Source organism: Macaca thibetana, chromosome 10 (assembly GCF_024542745.1).
Source record: "Macaca thibetana thibetana isolate TM-01 chromosome 10, ASM2454274v1, whole genome shotgun sequence".
Taxonomy (NCBI): Eukaryota; Metazoa; Chordata; class Mammalia; order Primates; family Cercopithecidae; genus Macaca; species Macaca thibetana.
Genome location: NC_065587.1, coordinates 10181192 through 10203475, shown reverse-complemented (window position 1 = coordinate 10203475; position 22284 = coordinate 10181192). Strand labels below are relative to the sequence as shown.

General features: G+C 50.1%; 2 protein-coding genes and 1 pseudogene across 9 annotated transcripts in view; 2 read left to right on the top strand and 1 right to left on the bottom strand.

Moving 5' to 3' along the window:
- Positions 1-22284, top strand: part of LOC126963577 (E3 ubiquitin-protein ligase RBX1) — a 598764-nt gene that overhangs the window by 292665 nt on the left and 283815 nt on the right. The window lies entirely within an intron of this gene.
- On the bottom strand, positions 3694-8032 carry LOC126929230 (glyceraldehyde-3-phosphate dehydrogenase-like; annotated as a pseudogene).
- Positions 8654-12472, top strand: MCHR1 (melanin concentrating hormone receptor 1). Its single transcript, XM_050805924.1, has 2 exons — positions 8654-9395; positions 10600-12472. The coding sequence occupies exons 1-2, from the start codon at positions 9107-9109 to the stop codon at positions 11577-11579; spliced, it is 1269 nt and encodes a 422-aa protein (XP_050661881.1). The 5' UTR covers positions 8654-9106; the 3' UTR covers positions 11580-12472.

Here is a 22284-nt window from a genome sequence, read left to right as displayed (position 1 = left end):
TCACCAGCAAGAGGAATGAGATTACTGTTGATTCACTGGTTTAAAGTAATCATTTGTAGTAGAATGGGTGTTGAGCATGCTACCTGAACTCTTCAAAGAGGATGTCCTTAATGCCCTCTCTAAAAGACCCCTTCACCCCCACTCTCATCACCCTATTCATTTCCTCAGTGACACTTACAACAGTCAGTAATCAGCCTGTGTAGCTGGCATTGTGGATTGCCTTGCTCAGTGTTCACTCCTCCCAACTTCACTCCTAGCATTCAAAGGCCAGAGAGATCACACCCACCCGTCTCTGCTTCCCTTGCTGCTCAGTCTTGGTTTAAATTCCTCTAACCATGCTCGGTCATTTTGGTAGTGCAGATAATGGCAGGGATGGCCTAACTCCAGAGCCATGATCTTGTAACTACCTAAATCCCTTTGTGATTAAGTTACATGGATTTGTCTGGATTTGAACCCTGAAAAGGACACCTCGTTCACTTATTAGCTTGCTTGTCATTATTTGTCTCTTCCCACTTTAGTTTAAGCTCCCTAATACCAGGCACTTGCTCGTTTTTCTTCACTGTATCCACAGAGCCTAGTACAGTGCCTGCTATGTAGTATATGCTGTGTAATGATTTGTCTGATGGATGGATGAGTGAATGAAGATGGGAGGACTGTGGCATGTGGAAGAGGAGGAGATACTGGACAGTAATGCTCATTTTCCCAAACTGTAAACTTTGGAATGCCCAAGAGCTCAGTCCTCACAACACCTTTATTCACACTTACTCCCTAGGTAAGCTCATCCAGTCTGTTTAAATTTATATCTCTGTGAGCTTTTGAAATTGCTAAACAAAAAATAAAATAAATTTAAAAATTTATATCTTCAGGCACGACTTTTCCCCTGAACTTTTTTTTTTGAGACAGAGCCTCGCTCTGTCGCCTAGGCTGGAGTGCAATGGCGCAATCTTGGCTCACGGCAACCTCCGTCTCCCAGGTTCAAACGATTCTCCTGACTCAGCGTCTTGAGTGGCTGGGATTACAGGCATGCACCACCACGCCCGGCTAAAACTTCTGACTCTTATATCCAACTACTAACCACCACTTCCCTTAGGAAGTGAATAGGCATCTTAAATGTAGCATGTCTAAAGGAGAACTTTTTTTTTTTTTTGAGATGGAGTCTCACTCTGTTGCCCAGGCTGGAGTGCAGTGGTGCGATCTCAGCTCACTGCAAGCTCTGCCTCCCGGGTTCATGCCATTCTCCTGCCTCAGCCCCCTGAGTAGCTGGGACTACAGGCGCTTATCACCACACCCGGCTAGTTTTTTGTATTTTTTTTAGTAGAGACAAGGTTTCACTGTGTTAGCCAGGATGGTCTCGATCTCCTGACCTAGTGATCCACCCGCCTTGGCCTCCCAAAGTGGTGGGATTACAGGTGTGAGCCACTGTGTCTGGCCTAAAACGGAACTTTTTTGTTGTTGTTGAGACAGAGTCTTGCTCTGTTGCCCAGGCTGGAATGCAGTGGCACCTTTCTGGCTCACTGCAACCTCTGCCTCCTAGAGGTGGTTCTCATGCCTCAGCTACCCAAGAAAGAGGGAGGAGGTCCCAGACTTTCTTCTTTTTTTTTTAAGAGACAGAGTCTCACTCTGTGGCCCAGGCTGGAGTGCAGTGGTGCGATCTCGGCTCACTGCAAGCTCTGCCTCCCGGGTTCATGCCATTCTTCTGCCTCAGCCTCTGGAGTGGCTGGACTACAGGCGCACACTGCTACATCTGGCAAATTTTTTGTATTTTAGTAGACACAGGTTTCACCGTGTTGCCTAGGCTGGTCTGGAATTCCTGAGCTCAGGCAATCCACCCACCTCGGCCTCCCAAAATGCTAGGATTACAGGTGTGAGCCACTGTGCCCAGTTGAGAGACATTCTTGAACTTCCTAGGAGGGCCTGGACAAATTGAGCCCCCATTGCCCACAGCAGCAAACTTGGCAACGTACCCTTATCCTGGCTTTTCCTTCTTCCCTGACTCACTCTGTTCCCTGACACCTGCTCCTTAAAATCACATCTAAAATAAACTACTGCACACAAGTCCTTGTTTCAAGCACTGCTTTTAGAGAAAACCAAATTAAGGAAATTAGTACCAGGAGTGACAGTAGAAAGAAGGGGACCTCCCCCACAACTCCATCCAATTGAGTTTCTGGAATATATCAATTACCAGTCAGACGCCAACAAGGATTCCATTGCTGGTGGTAAATAGGGGGCTCAACAACCCTGGCCTGGTGTGTGCAGTAGCATCACATTGACACTCGTACCTGTGGTTGGTTGAAATGAGGTATAAGTGGAAGAGGAAACATTGAACTATGCAGTAGCTCTAGATGTGAACAGTGTGGAAACTGTGGTCATTATAAGGACTATGGAGTTAGCTGGTTTTTGTTAACTGCTTTGGAAGCCTTGAAGAAAAAATGGCAGACTCTGCGTGCAGTGGCTCACACCTGTAATCTCAGCACTTTGGGAGGCCAAGATGGGCAGATCACTTGAGGCCAGAAGTTCAAGACCAGCCTGGCCAACATGGTGAAACACTGTCTCTACTAAAAATACAAAAATTAGCTGGGTATCTGGCACGTGCCTGTAATCCCAGCTACTCAGGAGGCTGAGGCACAAAAATCACTTGAGCCTGGGAGGTGGAGGTTGCAGTGAGCTAAGATCGGGCCACTGCTGCACTCCAGCCTGGGTGACAGAGGGAGACTCTGTCTCAAAAAAAAAAAAAAAAAAAAAAAAAGAACAGATAAGAGGAAAAAAAAAAAAAAAAAAAGGCAGAGTCAGATAGCCAACTGTCAATTCAGGACATACAACAAAAGCCAGAAGGCCTTCAAAGCAACAATTGCAGACCCTCATCTTCTGCAGCAATAAGGCAGACATTGCTGAGAATAAGACCCAGATTCTAATTGTAAGAGTTGCAGAGTTGCAAGAAAGATGGAATATGGGCAGCCCAAATGCATCACCAATGCCAAAGTAAAGCCTCTCATAGGAAAGGATTGGAACCCTAATGCCTAGGAGGGGACATCTGGGTGTACTTGAGAACATTGAACCCCCAGATTTCTCTGAACCCCCTGAACATTTCAGGCCAGCAAAAGTAATCCTCTCTTCCTTGCTAGAGGAGAGCAGCCTGCCCTTGTCTGGAAGTCATGCTAGGATTCAACTGACTTGCAAGAGGATATTTATCCTCAGATATGCTCCTTATTTCCTCTCGTTGCTTCTTCTCCTGACTCTTTTTTTTTTTTTTTTTTTGAGACGGAGTCTTGCTCTGTAGCCCGGGCTGGAGTGCAGTGGCCGGATCTCAGCTCACTGCAAGCTCCGCCTCCCGGGTTTAGGCCATTCTCCTGCCTCAGCCTCCGGAGTAGCTGGGACTACAGGCGCCCGCCACCTCGCCCGGCTAGTTTTTTGTATTTTTAGTAGAGACGGGGTTTCACGGTGTTAGCCAGGATGGTCTCGATCTCCTGACCTCGTGATCCGCCCGTCTCGGCCTCCCAAAGTGCTGGGATTATAGGCTTGAGCCACCGCGCCCGGCCCTCCTGACTCTTAACAGTCAGAAGTACAGGGGACTTTTTTTTGGGGGGGGCAAGGTATAGGGGACTTTATTGATGGCACATGATAAGGTGGGTCTCCGTAGGCCCCACCCTCTTCAGGGGTCTGACATGGAAACTGTGTTGAGGGGAGATGCTCAGTATGGTGGGGGCTGAGTGCAGCAGGGCTCCCCAGCAGCTCAGGGCCCCTCTCTTCCTCTTGTGCTCTCACTGGGATTGGTGGCCTGGGGCTCTTACTCCTTGGAGGTCATGTGGACCATGAGGTTCACCACCCTGTTGCTGTAGCCAAATTCACTGTCATACCAGGAAATGAGCTTGACGAAGTTGTTGTTGAGGGCAATGCCAGGCCCACCATTGAAGGTGGAAGAATGGGTGTCACTGTCAAAGTCAGAGGAGACAACCTGGTGCTCAGTATAGCCCAGGATGCCCTTGAGGAGCCCCCTCAATGCCTGCTTCACCATCATCTTGATGTCACTGTATTTGGCAGGTTTCTCCAGATGGCAGGTCAGGTCCATGACCAACATGGTGGTGGTGGGGACATGGAGGGCCATGCCAGTGAGCTTCCCATTCAGCTTGGCGATGACTTTGCCCACAGGCTTGGCAAGAATGATGTTCTAGAGAGCACTGCAGCCATCACACTACAATTTCCCAGAGGTACCATCGGGAGTCTTCTAGGTGGCAGTGAAGGCATGAACGGCGGTCATCAGTCCTTCCACGGTGCCAAAGTTGTCATGGATGACCTTGGCCAGGGGGGTTAAGCAACTGGTGGTGCAGGAGGCATTGCTGATAATCTTGAGGCTGTCTCCATACTTCTCATGGTTCATGCCCATCACAAACATGGGGGCATCAGAAGGGGCAGAGATGGTGACTCTTTTGGCTCCCCCATCTAAGCAAGTCCCAGCCTTCTCCATGGTAGTGAAGATGCTGGTGAGTCCTTAACATAATCAGCACCAGCATCATCCCCTTTGATTTTGGTGGGATCTCATTCCTGGAAGATGGTGATGGGATTTCCATTGGTGACAAGCTTCCCGTTTTCAGCCTGATGGTGCTGTGGAACTTGCCATGGATGGAATCATACTCAAATATGATTTGAAAAAAAAAGGAGTCATTGATGGCAACAATATCCATTTTGCTAGAGTTAAAAGCAGCCCTGGTGACCAGGCACCCAATATGTCCAAATCTGTTTACTCCAGCCTTCACTTTTACCTTGGTGCCTCAGGGACACAATTGGCACTGCATGAGAACATGCAGCTGTCAGTCGAACAGGAGGAGCAGAGAGCCTGTCATTGCTTCAGACTCAATAACTGGGGTCAGATCTCAGTGTTGTAGCTTGGGATGGGAAATACAGCTTCTGCTTTTGGATAAAATAGTCCAACCATGAGGACCAGGACCAGCTAATAAGGACTGGGAGAAATAAAGGGACTATGTGTGGGAGTGGATTTTTGTTTTTGTTTTTGTTTTGAGACAGGGCCTTGCTTTGTCACCCATGCTGAAGTGCCATGGTGCAAACACTTCTCTCTACAGCCTCAATCTCCTGGGTTCAAGGAATCCTCCTGCCTCAGACTCCCAAGTAGCTGGAACTATAGTCGCACGCCACCATGCCTGGCTAATTTTTAATTTTTTGTAGAGAGGGCCTCGCTGTGTTGCCCAGACTGGTCTTGAACTCCTAGGCTCAAGTGATTCTCTGGCCTCCACCTCCCACAGTGCTGGGTTACAGGTGAGAGCCACCCCACCCGGCCAGAAGTGGATCTTGAGGGTGCTAGACCATGATGCAAATATAAGGTTGAAAGGAGATAGTTTTGGCCAGGCGTGGTGGCTTATGCTTGTAATACCAGCACCTCAAGAGGCCGAGGCAGTAGGATCCCTTGAGCTCAGGAGTTCAAGACCAGCTTGGGCAACATAGCGACACCTCATCTCTACAAAAAATTTTAAAAAACAAAATTAGTTGGGCGTCATGGCTTGTGCCTGTAGTACCAGCTACTAGGGAGGCTGAGGTAGGAGGATCACTTGAACCAGGGAGTCAGAAGTTGCAGTGAGCTGAAATCTCACCACTGCACTCCAGCCTGGATGACAGAGTGAGCCCCTGTCTCAAATGAGTAGGCGAGGTATGGTGGCTCACGCCTGTAATACCAGTATTTTGGGAGGCTGAGGCGGGTGGATCACTGGAGGCCAGGAGTTTAAGACCAGCCTAAGCAACATAGTGAGACTCTATTTCTAGTAAAATTAGCTGGTCATGGTGCAACATGCTTGTAATCCCAGCTACTCTGGAGGCTGAAGCCAGAGAATCACTTGAACCAGGAGGTGGAGGTTGCAGTGAGCTGAGATCACACCACTGCACTCCAGCCTGGGTGACAGAGCCAGACTCTGTCTCGAATCAAAAAAAAAATAAATTAATAAATTAATTTAAAAAGAAAGGAGATAGTTTATTGACAGGGGAGCACTCTTCTGTAATGCAGGATGTAGCTGGAGCCAGTTCTAACATGCTTCTGGGATAGCTGCACGAAATGGTCTATGATAATAAGGTGGGGATGCTGGGATGGCCATTGCAGAGTTTTGGGATTTTTTGTGCAGGATAAAATATACATAAAATTTGCCTCTTCACTTTATATATTGTGGTACAATATACATAACATAAAATTTACCATTTTAACCACTTTTAAGTGTCCAGTTTAGCGGCATTAAGTACTTTCACCATGTTGTGCAGACGTTGTCACTGTTCATTTCTAGAACTTTTTTTTTTTTTAAAGACGGATTTTCTCTATTGTTGCCCAGGCTGGAGTGCAACGGCGCGATCTCGGCTCACTGCAACCTCCGCCTCCTGGGTTCAAGCGATTCTCCTGCCTCAGCCTCATGAGTAGCTGGGACTATAGGCGCGTGCCACCATGTCTGGCTAATTTTTGTATCTTTAGTAGAGACGGGGATTCACCATGCCAGCCAGGCTTGTTTCGAACTCCTGACCTCAGGTGATCCGCCTGCCTCGGCCTCTCAAAGTGCTGGGATTGTAGGCACAAGCCACCACACCTGGCCAGCTATACACTTTTCAACAACAAGATCTCATGACCACTCTCTCATTATCACAAAAACAGCAAGGGAGAAATCTGCTCCCAAGATCCAATCACCTCCCGCCAAACACGCTTCCTCACTTTCTTCAGGACTTTTCTGGAAGTACTTCTCAGTGAGGCCTTCCTTGACCGCAAAGAGCTTCTTTTTTTTTTTTTTTTTTCCTGAGACAGAGTCTCGTTCTGTCACCCAGGCTGGAGTACAATGGCACAATCTCAGCTCACTGCAACCTCTGCCTCCTGGGTTCAAGCAGTTCTCATGCCTCAGCCTCCCAAGTAGCTGGGATTACAGGTGCCTGCCACCATGCCTGGCTAATTTGTGTATATTTAGTAGAGACAGGGTTTCACCATGTTGGCCAGGCTGGTCTCGAACTCCTGACCTCAGTCAATCCTCCCGCCTCAGCCTCCCAAAGTGCTGGGATTACAGGCATGAGCCACTACACCCGGCCCAGACTGATCAAAACATGTCTGATCATGTCTTTTCTCAACTGAAAACCCCCTGGTGACTCCCGTTTCCCCTAAAGGAAAAGCCAAAGTACTTACACTGGCTGGCAAGCCTGGCAGAATCTTCCGTGCCTGCTCCTTCCTCTCTGATGTCAGCTCCTGCTAATCTCTACTATAGCCACAGTGCTCTCCAGAGTCACCCTGCAGACTCCTGCCACGGGGCCTCTGCACTGGCAATTTCCATGGCCGGGAATGCTGGTCCTCCAGAATATTTCTAAGCATGCTTCCTCACTTCCTTCAGGACTTTTCTCAGAGAGGCCTTCCTTGATGATCAATCCTCTACCAGAGTAACCTCTACCTCTCCTGGTATTCGCAGGCCCGCTCACCCTGCTTTAAGTTTTTTACAGCAATTGCCAATATCATAAGTTATCTTTATGTGAAGTATATTTTCTTTTTCCTGAGACAGGGTCTTTCTGTGTCACCCAGGCTGGAGTGCAGTGGCCCAATTTCAGCTCACTGCAATCTCTGCCTCCTGGTTTCAAGCGATTCTCCTGCTTCAGCTGCTTAAGTAGCTGGAATTACAGGCACCTGCCACCATGCTTGGCTAATTTTTGTAGAGACAGAGTTTCACAATGTTGTCCAGGCTGGTCTTGAACTCCTGAGCTCAAGCAATCCGCCTGCCTTGGCCTCGCAAAGTGCTGGGATCACAGGCGGAGTCACTGCACCTGGCCCGACACTGTTCTCCAGAGTCACCCTGCACGCTCCTGCCACACAGCCTTTGCATTGGCGATTTCCACAGCCAGGAATGCTGGTCCTCTAGAATATTTCTAAGCATAGTTTCTGACTTCCTTCAGGACCTTTCTGGAAGTGCTTCTCAGTGAGGCCTTCCTTGATGATCAATCCTATATAAAATAGCAACCTCCATCTCCGCTGGTATTCAGGGGCCGGCTCACCCTGCTTTAAGTTTTTCATAGTCATCGCCAATATCATGAATCATCTTTGAGGGATTTTCTGTCTCCCCCCAACTTGAACGCAATCTTCATGAGGACAGGGACTTTATCACCCACCCCCCGTTTTTTTTTCACTGCAAAACCTAGAACAGTGCTTGGCGGGTAGTAAGGACTCAATAAATGTTTGTTGGATGAATCCAATAAGTAAACAAGACAGAGGACACATGTAGGGATCCGTCTGTGAACCCTGAGCCCCTGGCTCCTGAGTCCGGCAGTGGGTGCAGTGGCGGCTCCTGTCTGTGAGGGTCCCAGAGGCCGGCAACAGGATGCCTCCTTGGAAAATTCACTCAACGGCTTTGCCGCTGAGGCTGTTCCTCTGGGATGATCTCTTTGGGGGATCATGCTTGGATATTTGTCTCAAAGAGTCCCAGGCCAAACCTCAGGGGCCTCAGAGCATTTAGAAAATTAACACCTCTGCGAGCCTGGTCCAGGCAGATCCCGTGCAGACGGGAGTTTGTCCCCTTCCGGCCCCCGAGGTCCTGGCTATGGCCAGCATGGAGTGACCTGCGTGACCTCTGAGTGCCAGGCAAGGGTTCAGCAGCCAACTCCTCAACTACTTCTGCAGGACGCTGGCAGCATAGCCAGCGAGATGGTTGGAAGCCGTCAGGGCACAGAGAAGGGGCCGAGGGTGCCCTGAGTGTGCGTGGGGGGCAGCCCTGCTGCAGTCCAAGCCTTTGATTCCCAAGCTCTGTGCAGTTCCCCCTGGACCCTGCCATGTGGCCCAGCCACCCATACCTGGGATAGGGGCTAAGCCAAGCTACTGTCTCCTCCACAGGGAGGCAGCCTGTTTGCTCTGTCCGTTTGCCTTTGCAGAGACCTAGATCCTCATGCAAGACAAGCAGCGGCCCCTGTAAGCACATGAGACAATCCCAAGTGTCAGTGGGAAGGAGATCCCTTTCCTGATGGGGCTGCCTCTGCCCAGTCCCTCCCAGCTTCCCCAGGGCCCTGGGGCTCTGCAGGCATTCAGAAGTGGAAGCCAGCCACGGCCCGGGACTGAAGAGGTTAATGTGCAGCTGCCTCCGAATGTTAATGTGTCTAGGTGATGTCAGTGAGAGCCGCGAAGGAGGGAGTAGGGAGGGCAGTTGGGCTTGGAGGCGGCAGCGGCTGCCAGGCTGCCGAGGAAGACCCCCTTCCCGACTGCGGGGCTTGCGCTCCTGGACAAGGTGGCAGGCGCTGGAGGCTGCCGCAGCCTGCGTGGGTGGAGGGGAGCTCAGCTCGGTTGTGGGAGCCGGCGACCGGCACTGGCTGGATGGACCTGGAAGCCTCGCTGCTGCCCACTGGTCCCAACACCAGCAACACCTCTGATGGCCCCAATAACCTCACCTCGGCAGGTGAGTTGACTGGGAGTCCTCCCTCCTCTGGGCTGTGGGTGGAAAATGGGAAGGTTTCACCCCTGAGCCAAACTGCTTGGGAAACTTTATCACAGTTCTTGGGGACAAGATCTGTGGTCTACTTTGCTCAGAGGGGCAGGGGAGAAGGGGGCAAGGGTCCGCAGGGGCAGACGGGTAGGAGCAGAGCAGGGGACGAAGGCATGTGCAGAATGGCAAGGAAGTGGGGCCAGCCGCGAGGCAGCAGGGGAAGGCTCGCGGCTGGGTTCCAAAGAGGCTTGGCAGAAAAAATTCCAGGCTGGAAAAGCAAGCGAGAGAAGCTGGAGGGTGGTATGTGGGAGACAGCTGGGGGCTCACTCCTGCACTGTTAGCCTCAGCTTTTTACTCGCACTTGGGTGATGAGGTCTGAGACATCCTCACTGCCACCTGGGAGAGGCCCTGGGAAGGGAAGACTTCACGGAGCCATGAGGGGATTAACTTTTCTGGTGAATTAAGCTTCCTGACATTTCCAGAGCTGCGGTGCCCTGGGATTCCAGCTTTGAAGGAGAAGGGAAGGAAGGAAAAGAGGAAAGGCTTATGTGGATAATTTTTTCAGGCTGCTGAGCTGCAACACACAGCTTCTGTCTCTGCTTCACTCAAGAAGCCCAGGCTCAGAAGATACCAAGCAAGGAAATCCCTGCTAGGAAGACTGGGGTAGGGAGGGCTGCTGACTTGACCAGGGCACAGCCGGCAAAAGCCTCTACAAGACAGTCGCTCAGAGATGTCCAAGAATCAGTACACCGTTTCCAACCAGAGAGCTCCAAAATGAAGCACTCAGGGCTACACATAGGAAAAGCATGTGCGCACACACATACACACACACTTACTTTTTTGTCCTTCTGGCTATTTTGATGAGGTTTCCTGGTGAAGCCCGGGGCGCACAGAGTAATCTCTGCAGACAGCTGTGGTTCTTGCCTCTGGTGCCTGCAGGAGGCAGGCTTCTTGTGTCCTTGCAAGACGGGTGGCTCAGGGGACACTGGTAGGATTCACCAGGAAATCCATGGAGGAGGGAAAAGGGACAAGATTAGCAACGGTGAAGGGAGGGAGAATGGTGGGAGAGGATTCCAGATGAACGGTGGGTCGCTGGAGGCTGAGCATGCCAGCAGGATGTCAGTTCTCAGAGCAGAGCCCATGTCAAACGGCCAACGCTTGCTCCTTCTGTCCCCAGGATCACCTCCTCGCTCAGGGAGCGTCTCCTACATCAACATCATCATGCCTTCGGTGTTCGGCACCATCTGCCTCCTGGGCATCATCGGGAACTCCATGGTCATCTTCGCGGTCGTGAAGAAGTCCAAGCTGCACTGGTGCAACAATGTCCCCGACATCTTCATCATCAACCTCTCGGTGGTGGATCTCCTCTTTCTCCTGGGCATGCCCTTCATGATCCACCAGCTCATGGGCAATGGGGTGTGGCACTTTGGGGAGACCATGTGCACCCTCATCACGGCCATGGATGCCAATAGTCAGTTCACCAGCACCTACATCCTGACCGCCATGGCCATTGACCGCTACCTGGCCACCGTCCACCCCATCTCTTCCACAAAGTTCCGGAAGCCCTCTGTGGCCACCCTGGTGATCTGCCTCCTGTGGGCCCTCTCCTTCATCAGCATCACCCCCGTGTGGTTGTATGCCAGACTCATCCCCTTCCCAGGAGGTGCAGTGGGCTGCGGCATCCGCCTGCCCAACCCGGACACTGACCTTTACTGGTTCACCCTGTACCAGTTTTTCCTGGCCTTTGCCCTGCCCTTCGTGGTCATCACGGCCGCATACGTGAGGATCCTGCAGCGCATGACGTCCTCAGTGGCCCCCGCCTCCCAGCGCAGCATCCGGCTGCGGACAAAGAGGGTGACCCGCACAGCCATCGCCATCTGCCTGGTCTTCTTTGTGTGCTGGGCACCCTACTATGTGCTACAGCTGACCCAGTTGTCCATCAGCCGCCCGACCCTCACCTTTGTCTACCTGTACAATGCGGCCATCAGCTTGGGCTACGCCAACAGCTGCCTCAACCCCTTTGTGTACATTGTGCTCTGCGAGACGTTCCGCAAACGCTTGGTCCTTTCGGTGAAGCCTGCAGCCCAGGGGCAGCTTCGCGCTGTCAGCAACGCTCAGACGGCTGACGAGGAGAGGACAGAAAGCAAAGGTACCTGACGCTTCCCCTGCCGCCCTGGACACCTCCAAGTCAGAACACCACAGCAAGCCGTGGGGAGAGATGCCGAGAGAAACCCAAGACTGCTCTGGGGGAATGCAGGAAGATTAGGTAGTGAGGGGTCGTTGCAATGAAATAAATACGTTCCAGGGGGCCCACACATTGCTGGGGAGGCCTGGAGTCAGGTTTGGGGGTTTCAGACCTCAGAAATCCCCTTGGGGGAGCAGGATTAGACCTTTGGATAGAACAGAAGCTGAGCAAGAGAAGATGTTGGTTTGGATCATCGGTTGCCCTATATCTGCAAGCTCTCAAATGTCTTCTTCTCAAGGCAAGAGGTGGAAGGCTACTGACTCGGTTTGTTTCAAGTCAGGCAGGGCTGGAGTGTGAGCAGCCAGGGACATGTTGCACAAGGCCTGAGAGACGGGAAAGGGCCCGATAGCTCTTTCCCCGCTCTCACTGGTGTGATGGAAGGTGGCCTTTCTCCCAAGCTGGTGGATAATGAAAAATGAAGCATCCCATCTCTCGGCATTCCAGCATTCTGTCAATTTCCCTTTTGCTCTAGAGGATGCATGTTTATTTGAGGGGATGTGGCACTGAGCCCACAGGAGTAAAAGCCCAGTTTCCTAGGAGGTCTGCTTACTAAGAATGACAGGGAGATCTGGGGTGGGTGTGGTTGGGGGTCTTAAAACTAATAAAAGTTGGCGGCGGGGGGCTTTTGCAGCTTTGGTGACATTCTCTCCACGGGGCACATTTGCTCAGTCGCTAATCCAGCGTGAGCGTCCGTGTGTTCTGCATGTGCAGGGGCCATTCTAGTGCCCGGTGTGTTGGCATCATCTTTTTGCTCTAGCCCTTCCTCTCCAAAATAAAAACAAATAAAGGAAAATCTCCACCCACATCACTCTGTTCTTGTGGACTTGGGGGTGGGTGTGGGGTCGGGGGGAAGGTGGGTAGCAGAAAAGAGAAGGGTCACTTCATTGTGGAATTTAGACCTTGGTTCCCACTGCATTTTTAGGACACACGAAGCAGGGATCTGTGTTTCTGAACCCACAGGGAGGATTCAGTGGCATGAATGGAATTACCGGGGATTCATTCGATTGCAGTTCCACTGCTAGGCTTGTTCTTGGGACTCAGCTTCCTGTCTTCTGCACAAAATCCCCTGGACTTTGTTGTCACCAGTGCTGGCCCCTCAGGCCCCAAGTCCCAACCCCCACTTCCCCCCAACCCCCACCCCCGCTGAGTCACCAGCCGCAGAACCAGCTCTTAGGGCAGCTGAAGCCTGTCTGCTTTCTACAGCCGAGATCTGGTGTGGGCACCTTGAACAGAAGATTACAGCCGGGGCCGCTGGGAGGCAGCCGCGACTGCTGCTTGGCTGCTGCTGCTTGACGTCTTCACTGAGAGGGGACTGGGAGCTGTCAGTGCAGTGCTCAGCAGACCTTACTGAGATAGCAGGAGAAAGCTACAAGCATCCTTAAAGCAGGGGCACCAGCACAGCCTGTTCCTCTTCAGAGTTGCAGCAGGGAGCCTCTTTAGAAAACTTCTGGGCAGCTTCCTTGGGTCCTGGGGACTTTTTTTTTTTTTTTTTTTTGTGACACAGGGCCTTGCCATGTTGCCCAGACTGGTCTCAAACTCCTGGGCTCAAGCAGTCCTCCCACCTTGGCCTCCTGAAAGTTGGAATTATAGGCTTGAGCTGCCACATCCAGCCCCTGGGGAGCTCTTTATCCCCATCATTAGTATTTCCTGGCCTGTGTTCCTCTCCGCCGAGCACCTGCGGGGTAAAGAAGCCGATGGTTATTTTCCTTACTCACTAACAGTAGGGTCTCCAGCTGCCACCGGTAACTTGAAATCTCTTTTAGACACACACTCAATAAAAGAAAGAAGATTCTGGCCAGGCACGATGGCTCACACCTGTAATCCCAGCACTTTGGGATGCCGAGGTGGGCGGATCACCTGAGGTCAGGAGTTCGAGACCAGCCTGGCCAACATGGTGAAACCCTGTCTCTACTAAAAATACAAAAATTAGCTGGGCGTGGTGGGCGCCTGTCATCCCAGCTACGTGGGAGGCTGAGGCAGGAGAATCACTTGAACCCGGGAGGCAGAGGTTGCAGTGAGCCGAGAGTGCACCATTGCCCTCCAGCCTGGGTAACAAGAGCGAAAACTCCATCTCAAAAAAAAAAAAAAAAAAAAAAAGGAAAGAAAAGAAAAAAGGATTCTTAGGGAAGCCTTGAGGCAAATCCAAGAAGCCCCAATTCCTAGCCACAAACGTGATAAAAGGAGGTCTTCCTGCATCAGGGTTATCTACTGGAAGGCTTTCCTGGGTGTCCATCAGCCCCAGCCCCTGCCTGCTCGTCACTCCCTCTCACCTTCCAGCACTCCAAGGAGGAATCTCAGAGAGGAAACAAGGGAGACGGCCTCTCCCAGAGAATGCTCATCACCAGATCAACAGCTCACAGTGGCTGGGTGGGCACACGCCCAGCGAAAGCCCCAGCAGCTCCCAGGGAAGGGGGCATCCTGTCCTTCAGCTCTTAACCCCACGCTGAAACAACTAAAATGGAAGCAGAGTGGGTGGAGTCATGAAAGTGGGTGGATAGCAATGTAAACCTCGCAGAGGGGAGAGGCGGAGGAGAGAGATGAGTTAGGGAGAACAGGCGGTCGAGGGGAGAAGTGGGGCAGGGAGGCTGGAAGGGTGGGGGATTACGATGGGAGCTGCCACCAGCACACCTCTCCCCAGCCTGATCCCGCAGTAATCTGGACACACTCGCGATGTGGATGAGGGTAAGACCAGGCAGAGGTGAGCGCTGGGCGCTGGGTTGGCATTTTCCTGACATCACTGGTGGGAATGGTGGACCGAGTGCAGGGCTGGGATCTGAGGCATGAGGGGAACTTTCTTTTCCTCTTCCTTAAGCCTAGGGATGTGGCCAGAACCTTGGAGAGCCGTGGGGGCCACTGTGAGCTGCAGACAGAGTCCAAGAAGGGGGTGAAGGCCCTGCGGTCCATCTCTTTGCTCCTTTCCCCCTTCCCACATTTAACAGTTTCTCCCACGGGGGCCCCATCAGGTCATCTCCTCAAACCCGGCCAGTGCTTCATCCACTGCTGCCTTATCTTTTCCCCAGAAAATACTTCCTCTCCAACTGTGAGGATTATGCTCCGAAACTGCCCCCCAGCACCCGGCAGAATTTCACAGGTGAGAGACGTTGACCTCAAAATTTAGGTTGCAAGTGAGTCCGCAGAACCACTTCCGCACATTGCTGTTCACAAGAGAAGCAAGCAGAGCACCAAACACGGCGACTGGCATTGGGTTTGTGTTTGTTTGTTCCTTTCTGAATCATCAGTTTTCATTTAATTAATTAACTTATTTTTATTTATCTATTTATTTTGAGACAAGGTGGGGCTCTGTTGCCCAGGCTGGAGTACAGTGGTGCGATCTCAGCTTACTGCAGCCTTGACCTCCTGAACTCAAGCAATCCTCCCCCCACTTCGGCCTTCCGAGTAGCTGGGGCTACAGGAGCATGTCACCATGCCCAGCTATTTTTTGTTTTGTTTTGGTGGAGACGGAGTTCCACCATGTTGCCCAGGCTGGTCTTGAACTCCTGGGCTCAAGTGATCTGCCTGTCAGGCCTCTGAGCCCAAGCCAAGTCATTGCATCCCCTGGTACTTGCACGTATACGCCCAGATGGTCTGAAGTAACTGAAGAATCACAAAAGAAGTGCAAATGCCCTGCCTCGCCTTAACTGATGACATTCCACCACAAAAGAAGTGAAAATGGCCAGTCCTTGCCTTAAGCGATGATATTATCTTGTGAAATTCCTTTTCCTGGCTCATCCTGGCTCAAAAAGCTCCCCCACTGAGCACCCTGTGACCCCCACTCCTGCCCGCCAGAGAACAACCCCCCTTTGACTGTAATTTTCCTTTACCTACCCAAATCCTATAAAACGATCCCGCCCTTATCTCCCTTCGCTGACTCTCTTTTCAGACTCAGCCTGCCTGCACCCAGGTGAAATAAACAGCCATGTTGCTCACACAAAGCCTGTTTGGTGGTCTCTTCACATGGATGCGCATGACACTGCCCACCTCAGACTCCCAAAGGGCTGGGATTACAGGTGTGACCTACTGTACCTGGCCTTATTTATTTATTTATTTATTTATTTTTGAGACAGAGTCTCACTCTGACACCCACGCTGGAGTGCAGTGGTGCGATTTCGCCTCACTGCAATCTCCGCCTCCAGGGTTCAAGTGATTCTCTTGCCTCAGCCTCCTGAGTAGCTGGGACTACAGGCATGCGACACCACGCCCAGCTAATTTTTGTATTTTTAGTAGATACAGGGTTTCACCATGTTGGCCAGGCTGGTCTCGAACTCCTGACCTCAGGTGATCCGCCCACCTCGGCATCCCAAAGTGCTGGGATTACAGGCAAGAGCCACCACGCCTAGCCTCTTTTTTATTGTAAAATACACATAACATAAAATTTACTCTTTTAATAATTTCAAGTGTAGAATGCAGTGGCATGAAATACATTCACATTATTGTGCAGCCCTCACCACCATCTATCTCCAGAAATTTTCCATCTTCCCAAACTGAAACTCCATACCAATTAAACACCAACCGACCATTCCTCCGTCCCCATAACTCCTGACAACCACCGGGTTACGTTCTGTCTCTGTGGATTTGACTGCTCTAGGAACCTCGTATAAGTAGAATCACACAGATTTTGTTCTTGCGTTGAGGGAAGAGTGAGACCCTCTATATTGTTTTATACTCAGAAAAGAAAAGAGAAGCGAAACTAAAGGCAGGTAGCCCAGCGCCCAGGAACCAGACCCGAAACCAGGCCTGGGCCTGCCTGACCTAAGCCTGGTAGTTAAAATTCGACCCCTGACCTAGCAACTGTTGTTATGTACAGATTCCAGACATTGTATGGAAGGACACTGTGAAACCTCCCATTCTGTTCTGTTTCACTCTGACCACCGGTGCTTGCAGCCCCTGTCAGGTAACCCCTGGCTCGCTCAATCAATCATGACCCTCTCACGCGGACCCCCTTAGAGTTGTGAGCCCTTGAAAGGGACAGAAGTTGAGTCAGCGGACCCCCTTAGAGTTGTGAGCCCTTGAAAGGGACAGAAGTTGAGCACCTGACGAGCTCGGATTTTAAGACGCTAGCCTACTGATGCTCCCAGCTGATTAAAGCCACTCCCTTCACTATCTCAATGTCTGAGGGGTTTTGTCCTGCTACATCATGACTGGCTTATTTCACTTAGCATAATGTCCTCAAGGTTCATCCACGTTGTCATATGTGTCAGAATCGTCCTCCTTTTAAAGGATGAATGATATTGCATTGTATGTGTATACCACATTTTGTTTAACCATTCATCTGTTGTTTCTACCTTTTGGCTATTATGAACCTGAGTGCACAAATATCTATTGGAGTCAGTGCTTTCCATTCTTTTTGGCATATACCCATAAGAATTGCCAGATCAGGCTGGGCGCTGTGGCTCACGCCTGTAATCCCAGCACTTTGGGAGGCTGAGGCGGGTGGATCACGTAATCAGGAGATCGAGACCATCCTGGCTAACATGGTGAAACCACGTCTCTACTAAAAAATACAAAAAATTAGCCGGGCGCAGTGGCGGGCGCCTGTAGTCCCAGCTACTTGGGAGATTGAGTCAGGAGAATGGTGTGAACCTGGCAGGCGGAGGTTGCAGTGAGCCCAGATTGCGCCACCGCACTCCAGCCTGGGTGACAGAGTGAGACTCCATCTCAAAAAAAAAAAAAAAAATGAATTGCCAGATCAGGCTGGGTGCGGTGGCTAAAAATACAAAAATTAGCCACGTGTGGTGGTGTGCACCTGTGGTCCCAGCTACTCGGGAGGCTGCGGCAGGAGAATCACTTGAATCCAGGAGGCGGAGGTTGCAGTGAGCCAAGATTGCGCCATTGCACTCCACCCTGGGCAACAGAGTGAGACTCCATCTCAAAAAAAAAAAAAAAAAAAAAAAAAAAAAAAAAAGCCAGATCAGGAGCCGGACACAGTGGCTTATGCCTGTAATCCCAGCACTTTGGGAGGCCAAAGCGGGAGGATCACCTAAGCTCAGGGGTTCCAGACCAGCCTGGCCAACATGGTGAAACCTCATCGCTACTAAAAATACAAAAATTAGCCAGGCATGGAGGCACATGCGATCCCAGCTACTTCGGAGGCTGAGGCAGGAGAATCACTTGAATCTGGGAGGTGGAGTTTGCAGTAAACAGAGATCACACCACTGCATACTAGCCTGGGCCACAGAGTGAGACTCTATCTCAAAAAAAAAAAAAAGAAGAAGAAAAAAAAGAAAAAAAATTGCCATATCATATGGTAGTTCTATTTTTAATTTTTTGAGAAACTGCCATAGTGGCTGTACCATGTTACATTCTCACCAGCAATGTGCAAGTGTTTCCATTTCTCCACGTCCTCATCAACACTTATTTTCTTTTTCTTTTTAAAATAAAAGACATTCTAATGCGCCTAAAGTGGTTTCATTGTGATTTTGATTTACATTTCCCTAATAATTAGCAATGTTGAGCATCTCGTCATGTACTTCCTGACTATTTGTATTTCTTCTTTGGAGAAATGTCTATTCAAGTCTTGTGCCCATTTTTAAAATTGGGTTGTTCTTTTGTTATTGTTAGCAACTGTATTTTCCTCAATTCAAACTAGTAATAATTGGTTCTGCATGACTTGTTACTAAGAAAAAAAACAAATGTTAAAAAATTAAGCTCCTTCTCCTCTGCAGTTCAATAAAATACTTTTTTTTTTCTAATTGAGCGCTGGGATGGAGAACCACTTGTTCCTCAAACCTCTTCTTCCTTGCATACCTGTGATCTGTAATAAGTCAAACTGACCCAGTAGCTTGAGCTGAGGAGATCAGAAAAAAGCAAGGCAGCAAAACAGTGATGGACGACTGTTCCCGGACCAAACTAAGGGTCAGGCTGCTTATTCTTGCGGCCCAGTAACGAGATGGGGATGAAATTGGAAAGAAGGAAGTTTTTATTTCTGTAACCAGTTTTAGGGAGAGGCCTGAAAAATATTGCCAGACCAACTCTAAATTACAAAGCTTTCCAGAGCCTATGTACCTTCTAAGCTATATGTCTACGTGTAAGTGTGCATTCATCTACAAACATATAGAGTGATTAACTTTTTTTTTTTTTTTGAGACGGAGTTTCGCTCTTGTCTCCCAGGCTGGAGTGCAGTGGTGAGATTTCGGCTCACTGCAACCTCCACCTCCTGGGTTCAAGCAGTTCTCCTGCCTCAGCCTCCTGAGTAGCTGGGATTACAAGCATGTGGCACCATGCCCGGCCTTTTTTTTTTTTTTTTTTTTTTTTTTTTTTGTATTTTTACTGGAGACAGGGTTTCACTGTGTTGATCAGGCTGGTCTTGAACTCCTGACCTCATGATTCGCTCGCCTCGGCCTCCCAAAGTGCTGGCATTGCAGGCGTGAACCACCATGCCCGGCCCTGATTAACTGCTTTTAATCTATAACTAAGGTCTGAGTCCTGAAGACCTTCCTCTGCAGCCTCAGTAAATTTACTTAATCTAAATGGGTCCAGCTGTGAGGTGATTACCCTTATCTTGTCTCCTGCTAAATCATGGAGGTTTGGGGTGTTCCTTCAGACCCCCAGTAAGAAGCCTGGGGTGTTTCTTCAGACCTGCAATAAAATTTGTTTAATCCTAAATGGGTCCTGTTAAGAATTCCTTCGTTATTTTGTCATGCTTTAAGGCCCAGGGAAGGCCTGGGCAAAACTCTTGGAGAACTTTTGTTACATTCCAGCCTTTGTATAAGCACACTGGCTCTTTCAGCCTTTTTTTTTTTTTTTTTTTTTTTTTTTTTTGAGACAGAAGCGTGCTCTGTCACCCACAGCTGGAGTGCAATGGTGAGGAGATCTTGGTTCACTGCAATCGCTGCCTCCCAGGTTCAAGAGATTCTCCTGCCTCAGCCTCTGGAGTAGCTGAGATTACAGGTGCACATCACCACGCCCAGCTAATTTTTATATTTTTAATAGAGACAGGGTTTCACTATGTTGGCCAGGCTAGTCTTGAACTCCTGACCTCAGGTGATCCACCCGCCTTGGCCTCCCAAAGTGCTGGGATTGCAGGTGTGAGCTACTGCACCCGGCCAGCTTTTAATATTTAACTTAACCACTCAGTCAGTACTGAAGCAGTTGTTATGGAGGCCTGCATGAGTAAGACCTGGCCCGCCACACCACCTCACCGGGGTACACCAACCTCAGATCTAATCCTGAGGACAGTCGAGGGAGGAACTTTCCAGATGGTCAGAGATGGGATGGATAAGCCACTCACTTAATTCTCTGCAAAGCTGTCTCCTCCATTTGTGATGAATCACGGCGATCTCAGACTACACAGAAGGGCAACACCTGAAAGAAAATAGTCACTGCTGCCTTTTGAATCCGTCAAAGCAGATTGGGCTTCCATCCCTCGGCTGCCTCTCTTTGAAGCTTCCTCCTCTCAGGGCTCTCCCCATCAGAGATCCTGTGCCCCTTCTCTCCCCCAGAAGGGCAGGGGAATCCCTAGTCTTGCACCTCCATATCACCTAGCTCCGGGGGTAAAATCAGGATGATTAAATGAGATGTTGCAAATGCAACCCAAGTGCTCCCCAGGGACACCTGAACAGGGGAACTAACATTCATATAAACCCACTGAAGTCTCCATCCTGCGAGGCGGTGGGCCAGCAAGTGCCTTCCCAAATATCTCTGTGTGGTCACCTGCTGCCTCCGGCTCAGGGCATTGCTCAGTTGGTCACTACCTCTCCAGGCTGCTTTACCTCCCTGCAGGTGGCTTCACCCCGAGGCAGCCAGTGCTAGCGCAAGCCTGAGGCTGGGGCTCAGGGATTGTCAAAGCAGAGAAGGAGGGAGTGGGTGAGAGTCCAGAATAGGACTGGAGTTGGCTGGGAGTCCTCACAATCCCTGCAGTCTGCCTGTTGCATTCTGTCATTGTGGGGAGAGGCCTTCCTGCCCTCCCAAGCCTGGCCTGCTGTCCCACATCTGAGCCACAGACACTGGGCGAGACCCCTTTTCCCATTTCCCATTTCCTCTCTCCTCCCAGTTCCAGGATCTCCAAATCTCCCCTCTTCTGGCTAACCTGGAGAAATCCACAATTCAGTGTAAAAGGCAAAATAGTTTATGCCAAGGAAGACGCCCCTTCACTCTTATGCAGCGCAGCTTATTCCTCTGTGCCTCCGTCTCTTTCACTGGGGAAAGGGGGAGAAGAGACGCTTCATCTTTGCACACCACCCTCAAAAAAACCTGTTAAATGCTTGTCAAACAAAAGTATTAGTAATTTTTCTGGCTGAGCATAGTGGCTCACTCCTGTAATCCCGGCACTTTGGGAGGCTGAGATGGGTGGATTACATAAGTTCAGGAGTTCAAGATCAGTCTGGGCAACATGGCAAAAACCCCGTCTCTACAAAAAATACAAAAATTAGTTAGGCATGGTGGGAGCATGCCTGTAGACCCAGCTACTTGGGAGGCTGAGGTGGGGGGAGGATCACTTGAGCCCAGGAGATAAAGGCTGCAGTGAGCTGAGATTGCACCGCCGCATTCCAGCCTAGGCAACAGAGTGAGAGCCTGTATCAAACAAAAATATATATATATTAGTAATCTTCTAACAGAAGTTCTGTCCAGGATCTTTAGAGTATAGAGTAGAATCCAACATTTGGCTGCTGAGAAGCTCATCCGACCCACAGATGTGGTGTTTTGTTTTTCTCTTGCATGGTATAAAAAAGATTGTGAATTAGTTGCCAGCTTTTGAATCCATTGCTTTACTTAAAAATCTGGGTGACCAGCTTCTCTTGAAATATCAGAAGATCTGGCTATAGGGTCTACCTTCCCATGTGCCAACAGTCTGCTGGATGCATGAAGGTACACTCTTAGGCAGTCACGCACTCCCCAGTTTGCCACAGTCTCCACTCCTCCCTATCGTCCCCTTGACTCAGCCAGCTTCATTTATTTAAGTCACTTGCCTGCACCATACTGACATTTAATTTCATATCCCTGGGCCCAGCTCATCAAATAGAGCTTTGTGAACCACACCAATGATTTTGGATTTTATACCAAAGCCAAGAGAAATCATCAAAAGGCTTTTAACAGGAATGATATTGTTACTGGATAGAAGGTCTTGACTGTGAATTGTCCAGGTTCCTGGCACATTGAACAAAGAATTAAACAAAACACACAAAGCAATGAAAGAATGAAGCAACAAAAGAAGAAATAAGCAAAGAAAGCACAGATTTATTGAAGTGAAAGTACAGAGCGGGAGCCGGCTCAAGCGTCCCGATTACAATTTTCTTTCAGGTTTTTATTAAGCTAAAGAATTTGGTGGCTGGGCGCAGTGGCTCACTCCTGTAATCCCAGCACTTTGGGAGGCCAAGGTGGGTGGATCACCTGAGGTTGGGAGTTCAAGACCAGCCTGGCCAACATGGCGAAAACCGGTCTCTACTAAAAACACAAAATTAGCTGGGCCTAGTGTTGCATGCCTATAATCCCAGCTACTTGGTAGGCTGAGGCAGGAGAATTGCTTGAACCCTGGAGGCAGAGGTTGTGGTGAGCCAAGATGTCGCCACTGCACTCCAGCCTGGGCAACAAGAGCGAAACTCCATCTCAAAAAAAAAAAAGCCAGGCGCGGTGGCTCAAGCCTGTAATCCCAGCACTTTGGGAGGCCAAGACGGGCGGATC

What these genes read in the sequence shown, in the direction of transcription:
- MCHR1 (XM_050805924.1), top strand. Translation starts at nt 9,107, where the DNA reads ATGTCAGTGAGAGCCGCGAAGGAGGGAGTAGGGAGGGCAGTTGGGCTT. An exon ending in CAATAACCTCACCTCGGCAG is followed by an intron (nt 9,396 to 10,599) that starts GTGAGTTGACTG and finishes TTCTGTCCCCAG; the next exon opens with GATCACCTCCTCGCTCAGGG.